This window comes from Hypomesus transpacificus, chromosome 1, assembly GCF_021917145.1.
Source record: "Hypomesus transpacificus isolate Combined female chromosome 1, fHypTra1, whole genome shotgun sequence".
NCBI classification, from domain to species: domain Eukaryota; kingdom Metazoa; phylum Chordata; class Actinopteri; order Osmeriformes; family Osmeridae; genus Hypomesus; species Hypomesus transpacificus.
In genome coordinates this window covers 7,447,439-7,461,403 of record NC_061060.1, presented here as the reverse complement: position 1 = coordinate 7,461,403, position 13,965 = coordinate 7,447,439, and the positions used below count along the sequence as shown (strand labels likewise).

General features: G+C 42.7%; 1 protein-coding gene across 1 annotated transcript; it reads right to left on the bottom strand.

The window, feature by feature from the left end:
• Nucleotides 1-377: 377 nt before the first annotated feature.
• LOC124469203 (melanin-concentrating hormone receptor 2) lies at nt 378-3,618 on the bottom strand. Its single transcript, XM_047022349.1, has 2 exons — nt 2,884-3,618; nt 378-1,044 (listed from the first exon to the last, which is right to left on the bottom strand). The coding sequence occupies exons 1-2, from the start codon at nt 3,294-3,296 to the stop codon at nt 402-404; spliced, it is 1,056 nt and encodes a 351-aa protein (XP_046878305.1). The 5' UTR covers nt 3,297-3,618; the 3' UTR covers nt 378-401.
• Between the last annotated feature and the right edge of the window lie 10,347 nt (nt 3,619-13,965).

Below are 13,965 nucleotides of genomic sequence, written 5' to 3'. Positions count from 1 at the left end.
AGTTCAGCAGTTTCAAAGGGCGGCTCTCTGTGAGCTACATACAGTGGGAAGTTAGTTGTCAGTCAAATCCTTTTTTGTGGGGGAGGGTCGGTAGAAAGTGGGGGGGGGAGAAAGGGAGTGAAGGGGAAAGAGGGGGAAAGAGGGGGAGAGAAGGGGAAAGAGGAGGAGAGAAGGGGAGGGAAGGGGAGAGAGGGGGAGAGAAGGGGAGAGAGGGGGAGAGAGGGGGAGAGAAGGGGAGAGAGGGGGAGAGAGGAGGAGAGAGGGGGAAAGAGGGGGAGAGAAGGGGAGAGAAGGGGAAAGAGGGGGAGAGAAGGGGAGAGAAGGGGAAAGAGGAGGAGAGAAGGGGAGAGAGGGGGAGAGGGGGGGAAAGAGGGGGAGAGAGGGGGACAGGGGTTGGCAGCCTAGATGACGGTGCAGCCGTAGTTGGCGTCGTTGGCGACACTCGAGCCGTCGGTCTTGACCACGGTGGTCTTGGAGGAGCTCTGCTGGGAGCTGCGCAGCTCCGTCCGGCGACAGAGGCGCTCGCGGTAGTTCTGGGCAAACACCAGCAGCATGAGGGGGTTGATGCAGCTGTGCGAGTAGCTCAGGCAGATGCTGATGTTGTAGGCGTAAATGAAGGCGTTGGTGGGCTTGTTGTTGCTCAGATTGATCACCTGGATCACGTGATAGGGCGACCAGCAGACCAGGAAGAGGGAGATGACCATGAGGACGGTCTTAGTGGCCCGCTTGGCCCACACGGACTGTTTGCGCTTGACTCGGCGTATGGAGCGGAACACGTGGTACAGGGTGAGGGAGTAGAAGGTGATGATGATGATGAGGGGCAGGATGAACCCTAGGATGGACTGGTACAGGGTGTACCAGTACATGTCCTCGGGCCCGTCCAGGAACATCATACACATCTCCAGCTGGCGCTTGCGGACCACCTTGGCGTACATCATCACGGGCACGGTGAGGAGGAAGCTGCCCAGCCACACCAGGATGTTGATGATGATCGTCCACTGGATGGTTCTCTTCTCAGAGGTGGGGTGGACGATGGCAATGTACCTGGGAAAGAGACAGACACAGAGAGAGAGGGAGAGAGGGAGGAGAGAGAGAGAGAGAGAGAGAGAGAGAGAGAGAGAGAGAGAGAGAGAGAGAGAGAGAGAGAAAGAGAGAGAGAGAGTAGAGATAAAATCATCGAGTGAACACATCTCGATTGCATTCAATGGCTCTGGAGTGGGGCTGTGGAGATTTAGTCGTCGTCCTATTTGATGTTTTTACTCTCTGAAAACGTGATCTGAAAAATGTATCTGCCGGTGAGAACTGAAAAAAGCCAACCAACTTTGGACGAAACATCCTTCTAATTATCTAGATCCACAGATGACAGTGTTTCTGTCCGAATCGAGGATGAAATTTGGTATTAAAGTCAACGTAAATATGTGTGATTGTGACAGATGTATTATGATACAGATAAGAGAGTGAGTGCCCACTCACCTAATTCTTACTACTCACACGTGTGTGTGTGTGTGGGCGTGTATGTATGTGTGGGGCTGTGTGGGGGTGTAGTATTTGAGTGTTGAGAGTCATTCTAAACACAGGTTTTGACAAATGTGTCCTTGCGGTAAAATTCTGTCAAGATCTACCCTCAACTAAATCAAACACTTTCTTTCATCCCCATTAGCTCAATATTCATCCTGTTTCCACTGTACATATAATAACCCCAGTTTGGCGAAGGCCGAAGAAATGGTCCCTTTATCAAGCAGAAATCAATACTCAGGTCCAGGAGAAAGCTGTTATCTTCAGAGGTACACACTACAGGTGACCACCCACCCAGAACCAAACCTATGATCCAGTCAGCTGTCATATGTCATGTACTGATTAGGAAGCTCCATGCTAGCTGGGCTTCCTCTCCCAGCTAGCGCTGACATCACCACCACAGAGGCTTCTCTTCTTCTCTCACCTGACAAGGCACCTATCAGCTGTCGTGAGAAAAGCACAAATGATCCTGTGCTGTTCAGACCACGTCCTAAAGCACGTGTAATACAGATATTGTAGATACAGATGGCAGATTGCATTATCTTTTGGCTACGTATGACCATATGTCCATATGACCCTAAGGTGGCTGGGAGGATCACAAGGCTACATCTGCACTTTGCCTTAAAGGCTAGCCTAATGAAATCTATAGGAAGCGATTTTGGATAAGGTGCTGCTGAGAGACTTAAGCATAGGAGGAGCACCCTGTATGGCTTTGTTGACTTTAGGTACTGAGATACATCTCCATCATAAAGCGACTTGAGTTGAGTTTGTTTGTGTGTGTGTGTCTGCCTGCGTGTTTGTGTGGGTCTGCATGTGTGTATGTGTGTATGTTTGTGTGTGTGAGTTTGGGTGTGCTTGTATGTGTGGGTGTGTATGTGTGCGTGTGTGTGTACATGTGTGAGGGAGGGTGTTTGAGTGGACAGATGTCTTCCTGAATCAGCAGCAGCTCAGCATCATGTCAATAAAACGATTTGTCATTTTAATCACCTGTAGGATATATTTACATTATCCTCACAGGGCAGTATGACTATCAGTCTACTTCTATGGCAAATAAGAATATTGACCAAGCTATATTCACTTCAGCATCTAAAAACGATTTGTCTTTGTAGATGACAGCATTAAAAACGTTGTATGTGGAGTTTATAGCACAAATGTCCAGCACCTGAACAACTAAAAGCTTTTTTCTTTTTTTTCAGTCTCCTACTTCAAAGATTGGCATTTCATTATCTGAATAAACATAATAAAAAATACGTGTATTTGTTAATTATATTTGTCATAGTTCCGTACAAAATGGCAACACTTTATGACACCAAATAACATGTAAATACCACCAGCCATGGTCAAACATGCAGATAGATATTGATTTACCTGTCAATACAGAGAACAGTGACGATCCCCACGGTGGTGAATTGGTTGCTCACATCCACAACAACCACAGCCTTGCACATGAAGTTTCCAAAGACCCACTGTCTGTCTCTGACAAGTTGATGGATGTTGAAGGGCATCACTAGCAAGAAAAGCATGTCGGCAATGGCTAAATTCAGCACATAAATGTCTGAAACCATTTTTTTCTTGCAGGTTGCCACCGCATAAATGACCAAGCCATTAGCAATAACTCCAATCGTACAAAGTATACCATATATCGTAGGAAATATATGCATAAAAGTTGCAATGTCGATAATGCTGTACGGCGAAGTTCTGTTCAAACACGACGAGTTTGTCAAGTTGCTGATTTCATCGTACTGTGTGTGCACAGAAATGCACATCTCCGTGTTATTCATCTTCAGATCTTCAGATGTGTGACTAGAGGTACCCTAATTAATAACATATAGGCCAGGATTAGCCTAGACACGCACGCCAGCCCTGCCAAGCGCGCGAGTCATTTCCAAACTTTGACCAGCAACTTAAGAACAGGGTGTATCCTTTGTAGAGTGTGTCCCTTTACAGATTCGGTTAAAATATATATATATTTTTTTTTAAAGTTAGGAAAAGCTTAAATGAGAGTTGCAGATGTGTCGATGTGTGTCAACTGCATCAACCTTGGAAGCAGGCAGATGCCTGTTGCAGCGCACATTTATCTATAAAGAGCGGTCACACACCCCCTGTGCGGTCCTGCTGTGCTCCTTGACGCATTTGCGTCGACTCAGTGAACAATATCCGATAGTCCCCTCCCTTCGAAGATCACTTGCTGTGTTGTTTCACACTTGATAGAGCCTTACAAACTTTAACAAAGACTATAATGGATTAATGCATCCCTTGCAGCCGTCAGAGACATGATTTTGTACAGGCAGCTCAAAAGTCAGACAAACCACTAGGCTGCATACTTCAGAGCACACAAATACACATCAAATCAAGCGCTGTGGTGAGCATCTTTTGAGATACTATGTCACTAATGGATTTGGATTTGTTTGTGACTGGGCTGCCTGGTAGCGGCACACCAAAATCACTGAAATCAAAAGCCGACCTTAATTTTAAGAATTGTATTATGATGTTGTATTATTTAGGCTAGTTGAAAACTATATCACTTTGATGGTTGAGGAATAGCATAATGACTTTGGGTCCTCATTCGACAATTAATGTCACTGGTTATCAAATGTGCATAAACTAACTTGTTGATCAAATAAAAAATCCAGACGATATGGGACTCGAGAGGGTGGGAGGGCAGTGGGGACTCTAGTCATTGTATCAGGATGGTCGTGCCCCCCACTCCCCCGCCCCGCCCCATGGCGCCGCCACTACCTCCCCCCCCCCACCACCACCACCACCAATCACACAAACACACACAACATTTTTCCTTCTTTTCTCTCTCTCTCTTTCTGCCTTTTTATATAGGACAATGGAGTAATCACAGTTTTATGATTCTGCAAAAGTCACATGTCTATCTCATGTTGTTTATTAAGCAGAGTTTTTGGTATGGTCATGGATAATGGAACTGGAACTGTTAGATACGCTCCAACATACTGATGTGAAGCACTCATATTATTGAGTAGGAAATATATATCTTGAATGAATCTCCGTAAACCCCATTCAACTTTCAACTGGGGTGCATAAGCTTTGCTTGCACTGCAATCATGTGCTTTCAAATGTACAGTATATCCAACGATGCCAATGCAACTGCAGTTACATTAATGGTTGCATAATCCTTTTCACATGAACCTTAACAGGAAATACATAAGGTTGCCCCTGTTGGTGTGACCTCTGACCTCCCTATGGTGCCTCCTTGGTTCTGACGGCTACAGGCCTTCGGGAAATACAGCACTGCAGAGATCTGCCTTCAATCACAATGTATGTTGACAACATTCCTGTTTTCACATTCACATGTCACCCTCTGCTATTTAGCATTTTTCAATGAATGCCAATTATTTGAGCCGTAGCCTCATTGTCATACATCCCAGTCCCAGTGCCCCCCTCCAGTGTCCGTCTAAATATTGACATGTGGACACAGTGCAGATGTCTGAGAGCAGCACTCCCTTACAGTCAGTCTTAGAGCAGCTTTGGCAGGTCAGCTATAGGGGTGCATAACAGACAGCTCGATGTTTCACAGCTCAATGTTTCACACGGCTCAGAAAGGAGAGGCAGTCAAGGAATTCTCCTCTTGGAACGTAGGAGACAGGATACCACCTGTGATGGACTTGCATGTGCATATGTATTATTATTATTATTATTATTATGACAAATGAATATGATATGGATAAACATGTGACTATTGAGACTGACAATTAAGCAATGGGATCCATCCATTGTTTCTACCACTGTTAATGCCAACATTAGTTCAATGCATAGGTGGCCTCTTTTCATGGTATACAATGGTACATTTGTTCTGTTAAAAGCATATGATGTTGACCAACCTGGCTCCAGTTCAGTGCTACAGTAAATGGTTTTCTCAACTATACCAACTTATGATGATAATACTGTGAACTTTCAGAATTAAAGTCAGAAATATTCCAAGCAATATTATGCTGCCATGTATAACAAAGTATTTTAGAGATAGAGCATACAGTTGCCCGATGGTTCTTGCTGCTCTGAAAAAAGTATAATTTCAAAATAAGGGCTGTTATGTGTTCAAAGCAGAAATACACAGATATAGGCACTATCTCTCTTAGTGATAGATATAGGCACTATCTGTCTTAGTGTACACTTGATCTCGTGTCAGTTCTCTCACAGTAAGTGTGTCTCTTCAGGTGGGCTTTTCTCTGCCCCCTTTGTGACAATAATTCAAGAATGTATGGTTCTAGAATGTATGATTCTACAATGTATGGTTCTAAAATATTTGATTAGAATGCATGGTTTAACAATTGTGTAGTTTTCAGAATATGTGTTTTCTGACTAACAGATTGAGTTATTTTTGTTCTAGACTTCTTTTCATTTCATAGTCCTAAATTTGTCTAATAGCTATTTACAATCAAGGAGTTCTTTTAATTTATTTGTCGTCTGTTTTCCTGGAAGTTTTCCAATCAAACATTATGGACTTCACTGAGTAGACAGAGTCCGTGTACAATGATATGTAATAGACTGTGGTATGACCACTGATTGAATCATATAAAGTAGATGATTAATAGCATGAGTATAGATACAAATAACTGGCTTTTCTCACATTTAGAGTCTCAGTTGAACCTTAACAAAAGGAGCATTCTCTAAGGTCTAAATTGCATGTGGGCTAGAGAGAGAGAGAGAGAGAGAGAGAGAGAGAGAGAGAGAGAGAGAGAGAGAGACGGAGATGGAGAGAGATTGAGAGAGATTGAGTAAAAGAGAAAAAAGACAGCGAGTGGGAAAAAGAGAGGGAGAAAACCGAGAGAAAAAGAGAACTAGAAAACAAACACATTAAACAGTAGTGCTGTCTGCTGTCTGGCCCGTGGCAGCTTGTATCCCATGCCAAACTGTCATATGATGTCTCTACATCCAGAATAATTTCACTTGTTATTTCACATGTAAGTCAACCAAAGACAAAAATGTTTGTACTTGAGGACCTAACTTTCTTAGCCTTCATTGTGCACGCCCACTCCGTCCTCTGGATTATATATAGATGACATTTAAGGGGTTAAGACGTGATCAATTTAACATCTGCATACATTCAGAACAGTCAAGGGAAAGAAAAGAATGTGTCTTTAAAACTGTCAGTTTCAAATGAAAGTAAACTTTATTGTAATTTGTACCGCATTTATAATGTAATGTTATATTTACATTTAGCCATTTAGCAGACGCTGTTATCCAGAGCGACTTACGGTAACTACAGGGACATTCTCCCGAGGCAAGTAGGGTGAAGTGCCTTGCCCAAGGACATAATGTCATTTTGCACCGCCGAGAATCGAACCTGCAACTTTCTGATTAACAGCCCGATATGTATATCTAATATCCAATATGAGCCAGCTGTTGTTTTATTGATTAACAGACCAAATGACCTTGGGCCGTATACCTTCGGTCTTTCTGATGTGGGCGACAGTCCCCAGGAAACAATGTAGTCTAGAGTTATGAATGTTTTATGATTGAAGGGAGCATATGGAGCCGAGGCTAATGTACAGCAGAAAATGTGGATCATAAAATGTCAGTTTTTTTTTTTTTTTTCTTGTACATTAAAAGCTTTTGTTTGTCTAGTCAACCATTTGAAATGCATTCCATTTTTATTAATTTCAGAAATGTTACATGACTACATGATTAATCCAGGGCAAATCCTTTCCTTGTTATTCTTTTAGTTTTTAAATGAAATTTCCTGAACATCAGTCAGCTTACAATCATATGATTAGCCTGAAACAATTAAATATTTAAATAGAGCTGGTCCATAGCCCAGGGAAAATGGCCGCCACTGTCGAGATCATGATTACAATTATCATTAATCTTGATTGCGATAAAAGCAGTATAAATCTGAGATTAGGCTATGGGCGACATAAAGAAGCTTTGCTGTGGTGATGGAGCCCCGTGCATTAGGGATATTGCTCAGTGCACTTCAGTGTGTGGAACCTTCTGGATGGAAGGGATCTGATTAAATGGTGCATCATGTGATGACTCATGTCCCCCTCGTCTCTTGATATGGATTGTACACAGGTCAGCAGAGGTCACACTTTCTCAATAGGACTCTGAAACCTTCACACAGCTTTCCTGTTCACAACCGTTGAAAGCCATGGTCAAGTCAAATCAATCTGCTGCTGCAGCATTTGAAAATACATCAAATAATGAGTCTTGACAGTCATTTCCCCTCCCCAAGCTAGGAAATAAATCCAATCATGGTGGAACACTTTGGGTTAACTTGCTTCTGTTTTTTTGCAGTCTGTACGATATGTATCTCTGAACAGACCTCCTCCCTCAGCTCTATAGGGGATCAAATACAGTCTAATTTGTTATGACAAGATAACATTGCTCCCACTCAAAAAGCCCAAGTCTTTATAAAGCAAATAGATTTTCAGTCTGAATTTTAATATAGTTGGCCCAGTTCAATATCCACAGGTTTATATTGTATCTTAGTTAAGTCAAAAATAACAGACAGCCTAAGCTTCCGAAAAAGCAGCATTAAATGGGTTTACATGGGATTTTACACTCTAAACAGGAATGTAGAAATGAGTTATCAAGGGCTAAGAAGGATATTGTTTTGAACTCATGCCAAGATACATCATGGGCCTGGCTACTGGGATTGTCAGGTCACAAGGAGATTGGCTGTTGGGATTGTCAGGTCACTAGGAGATTGGCTGTTGGGATTGTCAGGTCACTAGGAGATTGGCTGTTGTCTTTGTGAGATAGCTGCACATGCACTTTAAATGCACAATGCATGAATAATTGTGTGTGATTCGTTTCAGTGTTGTGTAAGACATTGTTCCTTCAGGAGAAAATACTGGTACATTTAAAAATATTAGATGGGCCCATTATCTTATTTACCAAATTCCAATTATTGTCTCACCAATAAGAAAACAACTTCATTTGAGTTCCAGTAATTGCAAACGCAGATAAAACATGAGTTTGCAATACAATAAGGGGAGTATGAGCACAGCGTCTAGATTGTGACGAGGGCAGACCTTCTGTAACTCTGTTAAAGACAGAAACGACATCAGTCCATTTTATTTATGATAGATCATCTATCAATTAAATGAAAAGTGTATTTCTTAATTTATCATAAAACCATAAACTCATAAAACCAGGTCCATGTGTACGGAATGTTACACAGTTAGCTAGATAGATAAGACTTTTCCCACGAGACAAAAAAACAACCACCATTTTTATTACCAACTGATGTAGATTTGACTATACATGGCTAGCTTGTCAGACGCTCATGTTGTTTTGTCCATATTGATATATGAAGCACTAAAGGAAAATAAATGCTTTCTGTGCCTCCCAGTACTATTTTAGGTCACTGCTATTTGGAATTTGCCTTTACATGGACAAAGAGGCATATATATTTATCTTATTGAGGTGCAAATATTATCTAAACAGAGCCACAGCAAGACCAGCCTGAAGCATCGAGGGACAATGCTTCCTTTTTGTCTTGCTCCCCCTGACCTCTGTCACACATATGAACACTGACCTGTGCTTCACACAGTCATCAAAAGGGGACTACTAGGCACATCACATGAGGAAACTGTTTTTTATTTTATGTCCACTCCATTCTAAGTTATGACATCTCTATGTTTAACACATACTGTAAAGGCCACATGACCTTCATAATAATTTGAATTCATGAACTTCTAAATAACTTTAATAACGGCACCCAGGTCACAGGATGTGAACAAACTCATACATAAAGGATGGTATTATGAAGTGTCAGCAACGACCCAGTGAATGATGATGGTCCACAGTTTATAGCTTACAGGAAGACCTCAGTGAGATTCAGTTCCCCTTTCTGCATGTTAACTAGCAGAGCTGTTCTACAAGGCCCCACAGATCTCCTATGCTGTAGATCACAGGTCACTGTGGCAGATGACGCTTCACATGGTGACTGTGCTGTGGGACTTGCTGCACCCAAACCTCTGGGCCAACACAAACACATCCACCTCAGATCCTCTCATTTCCACAACTCGGCCCCACCTGATTTGTGGAGAGCTATTAGGGGTCATTGAGGAGAGGAGACAAGGAGAGGGGGCATTGAGAGGGGGTGAGATGAGGCAGTCTGGACAGCAGATGTACTGTAAATCCCAGGTTGGGTTTTTATCTATCTCCACATGGTACTGGGACAAACGTGGCCTGCAACAACCTCTTTACAGTGCGTCTGCATCTGTCCACATGGTGGACCGTCTCCAATAAACAGAAAAGAAAAACACTCTCAGAGGTTATGAAAAAGGTGAACTCAGGCAAAGTAGGAATGTTTTGATGTCGTACATGGGATGTTGTTTTGTTCATTTTTCGGAAACAAACGCACAATTTTGAATCCGTGCCATTGTTGCAGTGAGGTCCATATTCTCTTGAATACAATAAGTCTGCTTGGCTTTCCATGACGGCTCTGCAGCCGTCTACAGATACCTGTGTCCGAACATGGCTCCCTCCTCAGACCACTCTCCTTCTTTTAAATACAGTTATAGAAACACAAAGTTTCTATTATTTCTGACCTTGTTTTGCCTCTGCTTTTAAAAATGATTTCTGATTACCACAGTCGGGGGGGGCCTGTAAATGCGTTAGTCTACAAAGTCCATGAAGATTAAATCAGACCTCACATGTTAACAAATTTGCTTCATCCGCTTACATAAAAAAATGAAATTGTTTCCTACTTGTGTTTTCTGGGATTATGATCCTTGATGATCCATGGGATGTGACTCCACTTGCTAGTAGGGCTAGCAGTCAGTAGGCACAGGGACACAATATGTGCGCGTGTGTGATGGTGGGTGGGGGTGGGGGGGGAGTTGTTTGTGCGTGGGTCTGTGTAAGGGAACATGTTCTATTGTGTTTTTATTCTGTCACATTCACTGTGCTGTCACTGTCTGCACATAATTGAACATGAGTGGGTCACCACCTGGTGGTGAAGGCATGTTACTGCACTTGTTTCTCCCAGACATGTTCGTTTTATTTTGTAGCTGTTGATACAGATCTAGATTACTGTGGCAATATAGAGATTAAGGAAGATAGACGATATGCATATTAAATTTGAGCATATTTGTATAATGGATTCCAGTCAGTAGAGCGTATCATTGAAGCCTCGGGCTTTATGGCTGCTATAATAAAACAGGCGTAGTCACACACTGTTTGAACAGAGGCCTGTGGTACTTTGTGCCTGTGGTCGACATTTACTGTGTCGTTTTTATGTTTTTCATGAGTCATGCAGCATAACTTGTAATATAGTGTAGGACACAGAACGTGAAGCCTCTCCCGGCTACCATCCATTTCAGCTTGCATGTTTCACCTCATGTCTGCATTGCTTCTGATAACATAACAGGTTGCGCTTTCCCTCTTGTGGTTTGATGCATTATTGCACAGGTCCGCAGAACCTCTCTTACTGACTCAGGCATCCATCCAGCTTTTCCAGTTTCTTTGGGAACCACCTTTGATGCGGTAAGAATTGATGACTCCTTCTAGAATGTAATGATTTGTGATTAACTCCACACCGAGTGTTACAGGAGGCTGTGCAACTATCTCTTTGTGTCCAAGAAGGTCTGAGGGAGCAGGGTTTTATGTGTGTGTGTGTTTGTGTATGGATGTGGGTGTGTGTGTGTGTTTGTGTATGGATGTGGGTGTGTTTGTGGGTGTGTGTGTCCATGTGTGTGCATGTGTGTGTGTGTGTGTGCAGGATGGGGGGAATCAATGTCAGGAGTGAGTTGGTTGCTTTATTTCCTTCAGAATACAGGCTATTGATGATTGTGCATTCAGGCCCATTCACAACCAAGATTGCCTCTCTCTTTTACAGAGATAGCTGCAGACAGAATTGACTCCCTGGCCTCATGGAGCTGGTAAAAATAGCTGCATTCTCAACAGACCAGATTTAATTTAGCCGACGTGTGTGTCCCCAAAAGATGGTTGATGGAGTAGTGTCCTTAGTGGGCATACAGAGGCAGCCTGGAGGAAGTTGTGTAGGGAATATTGTGGGATTCATTTTTTATGGTTAAATGCAGATCTCCTGAAAATTTTACGAGGACAACTGTGGAAAAAAAGTGGAATCTCGAGTCAGTGGGTTACATTTGAAGTCCTGTTTCACCTGCTTGTCAGAAAATATGTTTCGATGTTCATGTGTGCCTACGTGCTGTCCATGTGTGTGGGTGTTTATGCGTGTGCGAGTGTGTATGTGTGTGTCCCTGTAAAAGTGTAGACAAGTCAACAGAATAGTGAATGCCTCCCCAAGCGTTCGGCATTCTCTTCCTTAATCTCCTGCAAAGAAGCTCCTGGGCTTGGCTGCAAAGCATGACTGGCTGTGTGAGTTATGGTGTGCCAGTACTTAAGGGGCCAGGGATAGAGGAAGAGGGAGAAGATCTCACCCAAGAGTAGACTAATAATGAAAACTCATATCACCCTTGCTAAGGCCAAGAGAACTCTTCTGAAGATTCTTCTCGTGACAAATTTAAGTGGAGCAACACAGGACAGACACAATAACATGTCCAGCAGGGAATACTTTTCTTCTGGGACCTATTTGCAGAGATAAGAAGCTGTGAAAACCTTGTGATAGAGTGTTCTCATTGGCAATGACTGTTAAATAGTGGGCAAAGGTCCCAGGAAGTGTTCTCCTTCACTTCAATAAGAGCAAAGAGAAGAAGGCTGGGCTTGGTGCGAGTGTCTTTTGAAGGGAAGCAGTTACCTCATGCTCTCTCCCACCCACACTCACTCTGGGCAGGGCATGTGTTTATTGAAGTGTGTGTGCACATTTGCACGTGGGTTTGCAAGTTTTTATGGAACATTTTGCGCCACTACAGAGTGAGTAAGGTTAGTCAAGCATAACGATTGAAGCCTTGAGCAGAATCCTCATCATACCCTCGCTAAACCCATCAAAACTTTTCATTTAGTCACAAATACGACTATAAATTCACCCTATTTGGGGTAATTGAATAGAAATACAGTTTTGACCTTTTAACGTTTATAAAATAAAAAATGTATTTTAAAATTGCATGAAGGATGTTTGAAATATTCCCTTTAAAGACATGAGCGTGTTACTTAGCATTCCGAGCACTTGATCAGAAATCTGCTTGCCATGCCCCTCCAGACACTTCCTCCAAATTCAATTTGTATTTGTTCATTCATTTGATCCATTCTCTAGGCGAAAACTGACTGAGTCTGCATCTCCATACTCCATGAACGCCCCATAATTTTCCCTAGCAGAATCAGGAGAGAGATAATAAAGAGTGAAAACGAGTGTTGAATGAAGCAAAGTCGATACAGCAGCACAACAACCCGCTGAGACTCCACTCTTAATATTATTGGGGATTAAAAGCAATCAATTAGAGGGTATCAGGACAAATATCCCTTAAGTGTGTGTGTGTGTGTGTGTGTGTGTGTGTGTGTGTGTGTGTGTGTGTGTGTGTGTGTGTGTGAGTGTGTGTGTGTGTGTGTATAGTGAACGAGTGTGCGAGAGTATGTGCACGTGGACAATCATTTGGTTCCAGTTACCATACATTTTTAACCTGAAAATGAACACCAGCTCTGAAGTTTTCAGCATCTCTCCCCTGGTTGAACTGTGAACACGGCTTATTTCCTATGCATTAGCACCTCCAGGTACGACACATGATATACACTTGGCATTAAGTCAGTGCTCTGCAAATGGACCCCACTAAACACATTTATGAGTATATTGAAGCGGCCAGTGCAACATGATACATTTCATTGTGCTCTTCATGATCAGTCATCTGAAGTAAAATGGACATGACCCAAAGGCAATCTTTAGGTTATAGGTGACTTGGCAAAGCAGTTTCTCTGATGTTTGTTTCTTTTGATACCTTGTGGTCCCTCTCTAACCTATGACAATAAAGGGGCTTCCAATCAACTGATACTTTCAGATCCACAAACAGTATGAACTGAACTTATTACATATATTTTCTTCCTAGTAGCACATAAATGTCTTTTGAAACGTGACACCACTATTAAATCCTTCTCCATGTGTGGGTGACACTTGTCCTTGCTCATCACACACATCCATCGCCCCCCCCCCCCCCCCCACACACACACACACACACAGAGGAAGGCACATTGTAATCTCACCTTGGTGTCATTAGTGAGTTATTATTGACCCTGCACCAACCGGCTCCTTTGTCACAGCAGGTGTCGACTGTCATGAAAATACCCAAATTACCTCACGGCTGGCGCTCCAGAAGAACCTGACGCATTAAATGATTGTGATCAAATGGAGACAGTGAATGCAAACTGGTCCTTGAGCTTGTGTCTATTTATCACACAGTCCAAACAAATGGAGCATCGTGCAAATTGTCTCCCCTTTTTGTGGAGTTGACTTATTAATCAATTCCCCTCTTTCCTTTGAAATGTGCCTTACGGACATAAGGGAGAGGACGAGACATCTGTATGTTTGAATGTTTCATGAGGAGCCACCCTCCAGTGCATGCC